Raw genomic sequence first — 14,509 nt, forward strand, 5'->3', positions numbered from 1 at the left:
TGGAGTTGACACTGCAAGAAATAAAGATACTAAGGAAAGGATTTAGTTTGAAAGAGTACAGAGAAGGTGAAGAGTGTTGTTTTAAAAGTGTGTCAAGTCTGTGATAACAGACAGAAACATCTAAACTCCAAAACTAGTCTATAAGACTAAAGGAGAGTAAGGTTACATGTGTAAATTTTAAAATCATCCATTGGGAGTTGGGGGTGTAGCTCAGTAGCAGAGCATGTGCTTAGCATGTGCAAGTCCTTTGGTTTGATCCCGTGTGCCTGTAAGCCCCGTGGGCGTAAGTGCCCCCCCCCAACACATACACACAATCATCCATTGATATTTGAGTGATAAGGTCTTCTCTCTAAAATTGACTTATAGGAAATGAAAGAAACTCAAGGATTAAAGCAATTTTTAAAAATGGATTTAAAATAAATAGGTTTTATTTTTTGCCTATCTCCATAATGACCCCCTGCCTCCAGCCTCCTGGAATTCCAGGGGTGAGGAGTGACTTAGTGCAGGCAGCAACCATCCATCAGCAAAATAACAATGTTAATAATTGAGGTTCATACACAATAAACTACTTAAAAAACCTCTGTCCCCTGTCTCTTCAATATCCAAGGCACAGGGACAGCTCTTCCTCTTTGGCGCTTACCCCTTAGACCACATGTTGCCTCTTTGTGATTTTCTTCCTCTACAGATGGCTGTGGGTGTTTTAATGTGTAGGAGAAAGAATTTGAAAAGCAAAATAAATAAATTTTAAACTGGTCCTTCCAGCATTCCTAGAAAGGGCAAGAATTAAATGTTGATAGACTCAAGGGTAGCGCTATGGTGTGGCTACAGTTTAAGTATGTCCGCTATAGTTTCATATGTTGATTTTGAATCCCCATTGTGAGTTATCAAGGGTGTTAATCTGTATCTACAGGTGGGGCTTTGGGTGATTAAGATTAGATAAAGGGCTGGGATTGTGGCTTAGTGGTAGAACACTTGTCTAATGTGTATGAGGCACTGGGTTCGAATCTTGACACCACATATAAATAAGTAAATAAAATAAAGGTCCATGGGCAACTAAAAACAATTTTTTTAAAAAATTACATAAAGTCATTAGAGTAGAGCCCCCATGATTCAATCCTGGTGGCTTTTACGATTAGGGAGAGAGACCAGAAGAGACACATGTTCACACACATGCTCCCTGCCTCTTGTCATGCAATGTCCTATATCATATGAGGACTCCACCAGGAAGAAGGTCATCACCACATGCGGCTCCTTGATGTTTGTAAATTCACAACCATGAGCCCAAATCAACCTCCTATCTTTAAAATTTACCCAGTCTGTGTTATCAACAACAACAAAAAAAAGGACTAATACAGGTAATTCTCTGCTCAGAACTGACTCAGTTTTAACACTGAAAATAGTACATCTCAGAAAATCCCTCAACCCTGAGCACATGACTGGCCACCCTCAGCTATAATATGTGCCTATGTGTGATGCAACGCATGTTTTACTTCTCTAAAAGTGACATCCGCGGGGTCAAGACACCTTTTTGGTTCCCAAGCCTTACCTAACCTTCCACACCCCGCCATCCCAGGAACTGGGTCCTCTTTCCTTGCTGAGAGAGAGAAGGGATGCTCAAAATTCCTAGGCATGAATTGTCCCTGATTCCCTGACCTTCTACGCTCAAGACCTTCTACTGATCCTCAATTACCACCTAAACCAGCAACACCAAATCTCCCTGTGACCTTAATCCACAGCATTGCTGCACCTTCTGCCCAGCAAGGTAGGATGATGGGGGTGGAGATCTGGGGGTCAAAGTCAGACAAAGAGAAAAAGAAGCAAGCTCATGGGAACTGGTGCTGTGCTCTAACACAGCAGATCACGCTAAAGGGGAACCCCCAAGAAGTGACAGCCTGCTGACCATGTAAGAGGTATGCTTTACGTCTTCCAGTTACAGAAACCCAGGAAATGCTTTCTGCCCCATTTCAGAGTTTTGGGCCGGAAGCTGGCCTGACTCACCTTCAGAATGAAAACCAGGGGAGGGCCTTCAAATCAAGGTCACATCATACACTCTTCCAGGAGCCACCATGCTTGGAACACTCCCAAATCATTTCTGCCAGTTATTAGAGAATGCTATGAAGTTATAAGGAAGATTCAAAGAAAATACCAAGACTTGGCTTGATTCTTGTTTCAGAATTTTCCTGCTGGTCTAGGTTAAAAGAACAATAGTCAGGGGACAGAGTCCTAAAGGGATAATCCATGTTTGACCCCTGGTCACTTTGACTGCATGTGTACAGATTAAAATGCAAATCTTAAATCAGCTATTTAGGTAACCTTGACTCACAAATCCTCACCTGAATTACTAATAGCCAAAGCAAAAGAGAGTTGTTATGATTTCCTTTTTTGACTGAATTATCTAGGGAATACCTCAGACCCACCCAAGTAAGGCAGCCCCTTCCACTGTAGCGGAGCTCAGTGAGGCTCAGCCAGACAGACTGGACTGTGAAGGCTGTTGCAAGATTGCATCAGTGACCTTTGCAATTTTCTGGCCCATGCCTTTCCCCACTCCTCCCCCTATCTTCTCCCTCTCCCTGTTTAAAGCCCTTTGGCCTATTCTCTTCTCCTTTCCCCCCACTTGAGAATTATCTGGTATATCAATAACCAAAGCTAAATTAGAACCCAACCTGCCCCCCCACACACCCTGCAGCCCATTATGTTTAATCCTAGTCAAACTAACCCATTAAGTTCCAAGTTTTCAATTCTGGGAATATTTCAATGAAATTGACATGGGTGCATTAAAATAAGTTGAAAATCATGATCTAGAGCTTAAATGTTCTTTATTATCTTTAAGAATGAAACTAGATTATCCTATAAATAAAACTCTGGGACAATATGGTATCTTTTATTTATATAAGCCATACTATAAATAGGGAAAATATGATATCTGGAATGCAGGGACAAAATTTGAATCCTATAGTCTCAAACTTCCATGAGTGTATACTGGTTTCTTACTCAATCTGTCTACTTCACCCCCTCCTGCCCTATACTGCTTCTATGATACAGCTGAGCTGGCACAGTGAACTTGTACCTCCAGATCCAGGGAAGTGGCAGAGAATCATTGAATGAAATATTTTCATTCTAAAGGAGCAGACAAATTTTTACTAGCAGCCCCCTTCCATGCCATTCCTCCCCTAATGAAGTTATCATTTTTCAAATGGGAGGGAGGACAACTTGGATTTAATGGCTGTTCCATAGAAAGACCCTACAGGTAAAAGGATTTATCCCCACCCCACTACATACCCTTACCTCTGCGCATAAAAGGCACCCTCAATGATTAGTGTTCTGTTAAGTGGCTCTAGCAATGCAGGCACCTTTGAATAAAGACGATCAGGTCGAGAAGCTGTGCATCTACCAACGCCACTATAAAGTGTCATGTCAGAAATGTATGCGGACACCTCTCTAGGTCCTTCCAGCTGCCCCAAGTGGGACTTGGCGTGCAGACCTGCCATCCCGCCCAGACCGCTGCAGCAGCCCGGTCCAGGGTCTTCCAGCTCACACAGTCAGGTCGTGCGCAGCTCGTGGCCACCTCCGGCCAGGTTTCTGCGGGGGTTCCACCCCCTCCCCCTCTTCCTCCCCCCTTCTTCCTCCCCCTCCTTTCTCTGGCTTGTGCAGCGCTGGCCCGGGCCAGCAAACCAGGAGGCGGGTCTTCGGCAAAAGATATAAGCGGCCCAGAGACGCTGACTAGGTGCCAGCTGCGGAGTCTCCTTCTGGAAGAGCTGCAGCCGCGGAGAAGGCCAGCCGGACAGACGGACACTCTGATCGCCACTGCGCCGCCGCCCCAGCTCGTGCTGCCTGCTGCTCGCGCTGCGCCACCAAGGTAAAGCCCGCCTGGGCACGCAGACCCGGTCAAGGGCTGGGCCCACTGTCCCGGGGAGGCCTTGCCCAAGAGAGCCGAGGGAGGGGTGCCCAGGAAGCTGGAGCCACCTTGGGGGACTAAAGGTTCCACGTTTTCTTCTCCACTCTTCCTGCAGGTAACCCACTCGCTAGAGCCCGAGCCCAAAATGGAAACAGTCCAGGAGCTGATTCCTCTGGCTAAGGAGATGATGTCTCAGAAGCCCAAGGGGAAGCTCGTCAAGCTGTACGTGCTGGGTAGCGTGCTGGCCCTCTTCGGCGTGGTGCTGGGCCTGATGGAGACAGTGTGCAGCCCCTTCACAGCCGCTAGCCGTCTGCGGGACGAGGAGGCAATGGTGGCTGAGCTGAGGGGCGCTCAGGAGCGACAGGCCCAACGCAGGCAAGCCACGCTGGAGAAAAAAGGCAAGCAGCCAGAGGAAGCCCTGCTTGGTTGCCGGGCCCACTCCCACCGGCAGCATGCCTCCTAGGAACTCCAGATCAGCAGAAGGGAAGGGGGGACAGACAGAAAGACAGACAAGACAAGAGACAGACAGACAGATCCTGACTCAAATGGGAGACAAGAGGAGCCATGTGCCCTTTAAGAGAAGTCACTGACACCTAGAACTGACCTGCCACGTGGATCCACCAAAAGGAGTTTGGGATTGAGTTTTGCTGCTATGCAGCACTGTGTTGTGATAATATATCCAAAACTGTGTATCTGTAAGCTATCTGAGAATCTATCATTTTGCACTAGGGAAGAAGGTGAAATGCTTTTTGTACTATTATTATTTTTATTATTATTATAATGAACACCATTTTGCATTTTGAAATAAAAACGTTTTATACTGTATCACATAATTTAATTCCTGAAAGATGGGGTGACCTGGAATGGGCAGCATGGAGGGTGGGCACGCTGGTGACAGGTCTCCCCTGAGTACTGTACACTGAACAGCTTTGGACACTTGCTTCATGGGGACTCTTATATTACTATTATACATACATATTGAGGACTCATTTTTGCTTCCCATTACAGATAGAAAGCGAAGTTTTTATAAGTCCCACCAGAAGTATTTTAAGATCAGAAAATAAGTCAATTTCTGACCTAGAAAAAGCTAATGGAGATAACTGATGAATTCCAGGGCTAAAACCAAAACCAAACATGTTTATTCCTTACACCTGTGTGCTGGGGGTTCCTTACCATAGCTGCTGATACCTCTTTCTTCCTAACTATATTTTCATGAAAAGAGAGAATGGAAGAGAAGAGAAAGAGAAGGTGGGAGTTTGGGAGAAAGAAGGAAACTAACTAACTAAAGAAGGAAACTAACTGGTAGCATAAGAGGCATGCTCCCAAGAACACCTTATCAGATGAGGAGTCTTGCTTTACCCAGCCTTCCTCCCCAGGAACTTAAATTCTGGAACTTAAGTTCTAGGTTAGAAAGAAAATAATGATTGTCACAGACCTGAGTCCTCTTCCTCCAGGGACAAGTTTGCTCTGTGACAAGAACTAACTCAGAAGCTCTGTAGGACTCAGCAAAGAGTTAGCCACAGGCTTGGGCACAGCTTGATGCTCCCTTCTGGACTGTTAATATTGCCTATCCTAGCTGGGGACAGATGCTTGACTACTGCTATTAATGGCCATGCATTTTTGCCAAACCTGATTCAGCTAACTCCCAAACCATCCCTGTACACATATAGACACTGCATTTTATTTATTTCTGTTAGCTCAAATTCCACCCAACATTCCTGGACTTGATCAAATACTAGCTCTCCCTAATATCTATTCTTATCACCCCAATGGAAAGAGTAGCAGGAATGTGTTGAGATTAATCAAGAAAAAAAAAACATATTTGTAGTTTTAGAGGAAAATAATGTCAGTGACACTACTGTTCTTCCTGTTTACTATATGGGATATTTGACCTCATATTGAGGCAAAGCCTAATCTTAAATGTCCAGAATCTTCCTAGGAATTCATCCAATCTAATCCTTCCATTCCAAAATACCTCTTCTATGTTCATACTCCTCTGCCCATTCAATCACCACCTTGTCCAGCTCTCAATAACTCAAACTTTATTTCCTACTTCTCTCTAGCATGTTCACCCTAAACCAACCCATTGCCAGACTGTCTTCCCTCAATACCTTTCATCTTGCTGCTCTTTGGCTTAGAAACATCAGACTAATCTCCCCTGCCAGGTTTCAGTGCCTCAATGATCTGCTCCCACCTCCCACCTCCACTGATTTCTCAAACTACTCAGCACGATACTCTGGTATCTGGTATCCTGCTCCCTTTTGGTCTTTGGCACCTCCATCCACATTACTCTTCCCACCTCAATGTACCCTCACTCACAGTCTCTGCGCCTTTTGAAACCACATACTTCAAATTCTCCAAGAGGTAGAATTTTAAATAAATCTGCCCACTGTCAAACTATATATCAAATTATGTGCTCTGATTTTTGGTATAGATGGTAATTAATGCCTGTATTTGGGAGCTTGCCTATATATTAAAATATAGATGCCTAAAAAAAAAATATATATATATATACATATACACATACATATATATATACTTACTTAGAAGTTAATGCCCCATGTTTCCTCACTTTCTTTTTTTAATATTTAATTGATTTTATTTTTAAAATACATGACAGTGAAAAGCATTATAATTCTTATTACACATATAGAGCACAATTTTTCATATCTCTGTATATAAAGTATGTTCATACCAATTCATGTCTTCATACATATATTATGGATAATAATGTCCATCACATTCTACCATCATTCTAACCCCCTGCCCACTCCCTTCCCCTCCCACATAGACTCTGTCCTATCTAGCGGTTCTCTATTCCTCCCATGCTCTCCCTCCCTACCTCATTATGGGTCAGTCACCTTTATATCAGAGAAAACATTCGGCATGTTCCCTCACTTTCAAATTACCCAACCCAATCGTGTCTGAACTATGAAAATTTCTCTATCCTCACTGATCTTTTCATTGCTCTGAATTCTTACAGGTAATACAGTCTGGATTTCCTACTGGGTCATTCAGTAGGGGGCTATTTTTTTCCCCAGTTGTTTTGGGGGTTTTGTAATGTCTTTCATGGCCCCAAGGTCAAGGACCATGCCTTTTTCAGTGTTCATAGAAATCGCCAAGTCCTAGGCAAATAGTAGTTTCTTAACAAATAGTTGGTTGTTTAATCAATTCATCTGTACAGTTCTAGCAGTGGTTGTACACGGAAGAAAAGCAACTTTGTCCTCACAGTTCACATTCGACAATGTCTAGAGACAGGTCTGGTTGTCTGGTGGCAGGAGGGACACCACTGCTGTCATCTAGTGGGTAGAAACCAGGGATGCTGTTAAAGGTCTTATAATGCATGAGACAGCCACCTACAGCAAATAATTCTCCAATTCAAAACGTCAACATGGCTGAGGTTGAGAAATGCTCAGTTAGAGGTAAGTAAGGAGAAAAGTTTTGCCCGATATTTTCAGAATCAAGGTTTTGATGTATATGTCTATCTTATCTCATAAGATAATGTCTAGTTGCAGTCAAACTCATTAGTAGTTGCACTAATTGTCCTTGGTCCTATTCTATTTGGCAATCTTATCAACAAGTAAGAACGGTGACCGAAGGTGTACTTAACAGTTCTGTTGGTGACACAGAGCTGGGATAACAGTCAGGATTCAAAATAACAAGCTGGAACCAGGCATGTATGTAAACCAATTGATACTGAATAGGGAAGAAGATCTGGTATAGAATTTAGGTCCAAGAAAGTCAATTGCATGACCACTGAATTAGGAAGGCTTATTTTAGCAGAAGATCATATGAAAAAGACCTAGAAATTTTCAGTGATTACAAGCTCATTAAAGCCAACAAGAGCTTGTAATTGGACTGCTACAACAAATGAATTCCTTCTTAGTAGAAGTAGAATGTCCAGGAAAAAAGGATAGTTGGTGACTTTGTTATATGTTGCAATCAGTCAGGTTGGAAAACAAAGAAGTTAAATCAGACCCCCTGGATTTGCCTGGGTTTGACTCCAGGCTCCCCTATTTACTAGCTCTTGAAACCTTGGAAATGTTACTTAAACTCTGCTGTAAGTTATAGTCTTTCCTACCTATAGAAGGTATCCTCTTTAAATGATAATTTTGCTGATTAAATAAGATGCTAAATGTCAATTCTTAGAGCAGTGCCTAACAGATAGTAGACTTTCAGTCAATGACATCATTATTACCAAAATATTATATTTTAAGATTATTTGTTGATTAAGCACATCTAACTAATGCTTTTACATAAAATATCCTACATAGTGGTTGAACACACAGTTCTCAACTCTGATCAAGTGAAATACCTGTTAGTTACTCTTGTCCTTTACAAAACACTACAAAACTCTTACCTACTCATATAAATAAATATATAATCATGCTGTGCATGGTGGTGCACACCTGGAATCCCAGCAACTTGGAAAGCTGAGGCAGGAGGATCAAAAGTTCAAGGCCAACCTCAGAAATTTAGCAAGGCCCTAAGCAACTTAGCCAGACCTTAATGTGACTCAGAGGGTAAGCATCACTGGGTTTAATCCCCAGTACCAAAACAAAAAATAAAAATAAAATAAAAAATAAGGAAATACATAATATTGTACTACATCAGATACTGTCTCACTCTATACCCTAATGAAAACAAATAATAGGTATCAATTTTGAGAATATTAAATAGTTCCCATATTCTTGGGAAAAGTTTGATTGTTCTTCACTCATAGTAACCAAACCAGTTTAAAACCATTTGACTTAATCAATAACAACCCACTTGTTAACAATCTTTTACAAGCCAAAGGATCGGCCATCACTTATGAATGCTAACCAATCAAGAATGAACTCACCCCATTAAATATATCTCAGTATGCCAACAAATCAACAAATAGGCATGCTTTTGCAGATGATGTCAGTCCACTTACATCTGGGAAAGCACACCAATCCCTGATCTTCATGCTCTCCCAAAACCCTATCTTGTATAAGATCAGCAGTCAGCTCTATTCAGAAAGATTGAGCGGCAAACTCACCTTACTATAATCAGCTATAAATTCACCTTTTACATTTTAACTCAGGCACTAAGTGGTGATCTCATCATTCTTTAACAGTTCTGTAGGGGTTACTGTGATTGTTTTAAAGACCTCTGCTTGGCAGTATTCCAGGGGACCCTTGGACCAACAATATTGATTGGATGTCTTCTGCACAAATTCTCTTTCTCTTCAGATCTATTCTTAGGTAAGTTACACCTCAACAATAATCTGAACCCTGACGAGTCTCATTTGTGTCGTTATTGTTTTGTGATTTGTAGCAAAGAAAATCTTTTAGATCATTTGCTTCTATTTTTGTTAAAAAATTATAAATTTTTAGCTTATGGGTATACTTTCTGGTAAACAACTATACCTAGACATTTGTATAAAGTCTAGTTACTGAGTAATTAGTCACAGGTCTTTGTATAAGATCACTTGACTTTCTGTGTGGGAAGTATATCGTTAACTAGTTTAGGCATGATTCTTTGTTAATTTATGGGCATTTTCAGATGCATTTAATAGATCTTTGCATAAGTTCATTAAACCTTTTGTTTTTATTTTTTAAATACATGGCATACCATCTGATTAATATTTCTACTACTAAACTGGTAATTCCTCTGCTGCTCACTTTGCTTTTCCTTTGTATCATAAAGTCTTTTTATTTTATTTTTTTTTTTGTTCTGAGGATTGAACTCAAGGGTGTTTACCACTCAGCCACATCCCCAGCCTTTTTATATATTTTATTTAGAGATAGGATCTCAATGAGTTGCTTAGGTCCTTGCTAAATTGCTAAGGCTGGCTTTGAACTTGTGATCCTCCTGCCTCAGCCTTCTGAGCCACTGGGATAATAAGCATGCACCACAATGCCCAGCTATCATAAAGTCTTATTTTGTGTGTTTTGGTTTTGTTCTTATTTCTTCCATATGAATAGTGGAGCATTTTATTGAGAATGGATGTAAATATAGACCCAATAAGTAGCTAATCAAACACAAACTGGTCCTCAGGGGTAACCATCAGAGATACAAAAGACTAGTGCCTGATTCAGGAAAAGGCAATTGGCCAACAGCTGTAGGTCTCCTACAAAGCTTTCACGAGAACATTCTCTATCTTGTGGATGTGTGAAAGATCACCTTTCGTCTATATTCCAGGGTCAAGGATTGGAAGTGTTTGGCCTTATTCTACATTTTGCTTAGAAAGGGAACCCAAGATACCAATCAGAGGCACACACTCTATTCAGTGGCCTCTCTTGTTGTTCTTGGTTTCTTCCGAAGAACTGCTTCTTAAATAAAACTGCACTGTGGTCCTAACTCTTGCACTTACTTCAATAAAGGGCAAAAATTTGGAGTCAAAATAGCAATGGCCATTGTATAGAACTTTTGTCATATCAAAATCAATAAATTAATAAATTTCAGAGTCATCTCAGAGTTGTTAGGAAACAAAACTCATCCCCAGCCCCTTTAATTTTTCAATTTTGAGACAAGCTCTTGCTAACTTGCTGAGGTTGACTTTGAACTTTCAATCCTTGTGCTTCAGCCTTCCAAGTCACTGGGATCATAGGCATGGGCCACCAGTCCCAGCCACAGTTCAGGATTTTATTAGATATAGTTATGTGCTGTATAATGACATTTCAGTCAATAATGGACCACATATACAATGGTGGTTCCATAAGATTATAATGTAGTTGAAAAATTCCTATTGCTTAGGGATGTCCTACTGTCATATCATTATAAAGAAACACCTTGTATGTTTGTAGTGATGCTAGTGTAAACAAACCTGCTGCCCTTCCAGTCATATAAAAATATAGCACATACAATTATAGTCAGTACACAATACTATACTTTCTATAATCACTTATTTTTAAAAGTTGATTATAAAATAGCATGCTATTTTACACCAGCAGTAGCCTCATACATCTCGTTTACCACAGTTTCAGGATGGTGTTTGACCTAGACCCCGAGGTCTGTGCAAGAACTCTCTCTGATATTCACACAATGATAAAATCGCCTAACGATGCATAGCTCAGAATGTATCGCGGTAGCTAAGTGACACAAAACTGAATTATTGTTCTGAATTACAGATCCGTATCAACTGGTTCCAATGTTAGTCCCTCCACTACAGAAAAAAAAAATGTTTTACAGTCAATTTTTTAAAATAAGTGATTGTAGAAAGTATAGTATTGTGTACTGACTATAATTGTATGTGACATATTCTTATATGACTGGAAAGGGCAGCAGGTTTGTTTACACTAGCATCACTACAAACGTGTAAGGTGTTTCTTTATAATGGTATGACGGTAGGACATCCCGAAGCAGTAATAAGGAAGAAAGAATTTAGGTGAAGGGTGTAGCTCAGTGGTAGGCACATGTTTAGCATATACAAAGCCCTGGGTTCAATCCTCCCCGCCCCCACACACACACACAAAGAAAAAATTGGGAGACAGGAAAGGAGGAAATGAAACAAAGAGTGAATTTAATAACTCAATCATAAGCCAGGTGCAATGGCGTATGCCTGTAGTCCCCGATACAGGCAGGGATGCTGAGGCAGGAAGATCCCTTGGGTTCAGGAGTTTGAGACTAGCCTGGGCAACATAGTAGATCCTGCCTCAAACAAAGAAACAAAAAGCCCAGTTGTGTAAAATGAAGAACAAATGAGCATTAAAAGCAATTTCAAAGATCTTTCTTCTAAAGAAATACTATGGTTTGATTTGGCTTTTTCCCTCCAAAACTCATGTTGAAACTTGATTGCGGTTATGATGATGGAAAGAGGCAATTAAGCCATTAAAAAGGATTAATGAAACTCTCTCAGGACAGGATTACTTACCACCAGAGTAGGTTGTTATAGCAGGGCTGCCCCTCCTGGTTTGCTTTTTCATGCCTGCCTGCTTGTGACTTCCACTTTCTACTGTGAGTTGAAGAAGCACCCAGCCCTCATCAGAAGCCAAGAAGATGCCAGCATTATGCTCTTGGACTTCCCAGCCTCCATAACCATGAGCTGAGTAAGCTTTTTTAAAAATTTTTTCCTTATGAATTACTCAGTCTCAGGGATTCTGGTAGAGCAACAGAAAATGAACCAAGACAAATACATTAGACAAAGATTAATAATAATAAACTACATAAAAGTGAAGAGACTTCAGAAAACTTTCAGAGAGTATTCCAAAATAGGGCCAGCTTCTGAAGGAAAGGAAATCTTATCTTTTTCTCCCTCTGTTTTTCTTTAATTGGTCCAAACATGAATTAATGAGAAAAAAATTAACTGAAATGTGAACCTGGCAGCACAGAAAATATCCATCATGTAGTTAGACATCTTCAGAGAGTTTTAGAAAGTAACCAAGCTAGAAATTAATAGAATTTATGGTTCTCTAGAAAAAAAACAACTGAAATAAAAACAAGACCAAAAAGTTTCCTATCTTCTAAGAATTGGGAACACACTGATAGGAATACTTACTTGTAGCTACTGCAAGCCGAAGAGTCCTTTAAAGACCCAGTATCCCATGTTGGCTAAAAAACAAAAGATCACCATCCAAAATCTGCCTGATGGTGCTTCTCCTAAGGAGACATAAACATCCAACTAGACTAAAATTGTTTTCTAGTCCTTCCTCTAAAGTCAACCCTGAATCTCAGAGGTCCCAGTGTATAACCATGTTGATTAAATTCTCCATCAGGGCACAACTCTGTCTACCACGGCTTACTACTTTATCCCTAGCACAATGCCTGGAACAGAATAGGTACTCATGAAACATTGGTTGAATAAGTGAATAAATATATGGACAAAGAAAGTGAATTTTATATACATACACACACACGTATGTATGTATGTATATTACATGCATCATAATTGCATGATATATATCATATATGATATCATATATAACATCATATATGTATTATGTATGTGTATGTGTGTGTGTGTGTGTGTGTGTCTATTTCTTAATCCAGAAGAATTCAAACCTCCAAATAAAAAATGTGATCTTCCATCATTAATCGATATGGATCAGGGTGGGATTACTGTTCCTACTTACAGAGTACCTATCCCTTACGGGTTCCATTGCAGACTCCTGTCCCCCCTCTATCATCCATTCCATTCTGCTCCTTCTGTGATCACCATAGTTGAAAGCCTCTTAGGCGATTCCCTAAGGAGTTTATAGTTGAGAGGTATTTGAACATAGAGGCCTCATAGAATACCCCAGATTGCTAGAGTCTCTCCTTGTAGAGAAGGAAAAACTGCCTAAATCCAGTTCTTGTTCAGGGACTTCATCTAAGGCAAAGCCAGGAATCTGAGAGAGAGCACCTGCTAAGGGTGGGACAAGGGCTCTGTCTATCGGTGTTTCCCCACATTTAGAGCTAACAATAGTAATGGGTAAGTCTCCAGGGCAACTAGGACCACTTCCAAGTATTCCCATCCAGAGCTGCTTAGGGGCTCCTCTGCCTTTTGGGAGCCCTGATGCCCAATGCCCGGGACAGGCCCACTCCGGCTTCCCTTTGGGGCTCCCTCTGCAGGCACTTCCTGGCTGCCAGCTCGGTCCTAGCATAAGGGCCTTCTTCTTGGCCTGGGTTTCACCTTCTTGTATCAGGTGGCAGACCAGCTGGTTTCAGTCCCGAATCAGGTCTTCTGACTCCTCCCAGAAACCAACCAACTTCTGAGCAGGAAATCCTGCCCCTCCCCAAAGAGTGGGAAACCGCAAAGGAAGAGAGAGATGAAACAGAAGGAAAGGCAGAGGAGGAGGGAGAGAGAGAGAGAAGAGGAGCAAAAGAGAAAAGGAGATCAATAAAAAGAAGTCTAACTTATTTGAAACCTCAAGGTAAGACTTTTTAAAAATCAGATTATATGTAACAGTTATCAACATTTGCGTCCAGGCCTACTACATAGTAGGACCTCAAAACAACAACAACAAATAAAAAAAACGCTGTTAAAATAATGAATCCATTGAAATGGACGGGAGGGGCTAGGCTGAAAGAAATTTCAGTGTCAAATGCTGCTCAAAAAAAAAAAAATACAAAAACAAAAAACAAAAGAAATGCCCAATGAGCTTTCAAATGTGTAGGAGGTAAGATATGATAAGATGCAGATGGAACCAGACGTCTGTTACTAGCACTGAGAGCATTCTGATCATTTGGGGACAGAAAGTTAAGCTGGAAGTAAAAAGTTGCAAAGATGGTGTAACAAAATGTCTGCATGCTCTTTTGGAATCACACAAAAATTCCAGGGCACAAGCATTTTTTTTTAAATCGGCATTAAATCAATGACAGACAGAGCCCCTATGGGAGTTATTAAAAGTGCTAATATCTGCATGTTGCATCCAATCATTGGCTGATTTAATATTGTTAATCATTGTTAATATTGTTGAGAGCTGCAGCTTGTGAAAGGTTTATTTTATATCAAGAAGTCTCATTCAAAGGACCAAGGGAGGCCTAAGTTTGTCTATCAAAATGCTTCATGTGCTGCCATCTATACCTTAATCCCCATCCAGCCTGGCTGCTCAGGATACTGACCTTCTAGCCTTAAACAGTCCCCCTTAAAGGGGACTGTTCAGAGAAAATTCCAAGGCACTTCTTTCAGGTCGGGAGTTAGAGAAACCCTGACAGGAAAAGGAAATG

At 41.0% G+C, this 14,509-nt stretch overlaps 2 protein-coding genes across 3 annotated transcripts in view; one reads left to right on the forward strand and one right to left on the reverse strand.

Moving 5' to 3' along the window:
• The window catches only part of C10H1orf74 (chromosome 10 C1orf74 homolog), a 134,656-nt gene that overhangs the window by 14,753 nt on the left and 105,394 nt on the right, over nucleotides 1–14,509 (reverse strand). The window lies entirely within an intron of this gene.
• Nucleotides 3,699–4,720, forward strand: G0s2 (G0/G1 switch 2). The gene is made up of 2 exons (XM_005329464.5): nucleotides 3,699–3,856; nucleotides 4,011–4,720. Exon 2 carries the CDS (start codon nucleotides 4,041–4,043, stop codon nucleotides 4,356–4,358), a length of 318 nt encoding a protein of 105 aa, XP_005329521.2. The 5' UTR covers nucleotides 3,699–3,856; nucleotides 4,011–4,040; the 3' UTR covers nucleotides 4,359–4,720.

Source organism: Ictidomys tridecemlineatus, chromosome 10 (assembly GCF_052094955.1).
Source record: "Ictidomys tridecemlineatus isolate mIctTri1 chromosome 10, mIctTri1.hap1, whole genome shotgun sequence".
Taxonomy (NCBI): domain Eukaryota; kingdom Metazoa; phylum Chordata; class Mammalia; order Rodentia; family Sciuridae; genus Ictidomys; species Ictidomys tridecemlineatus.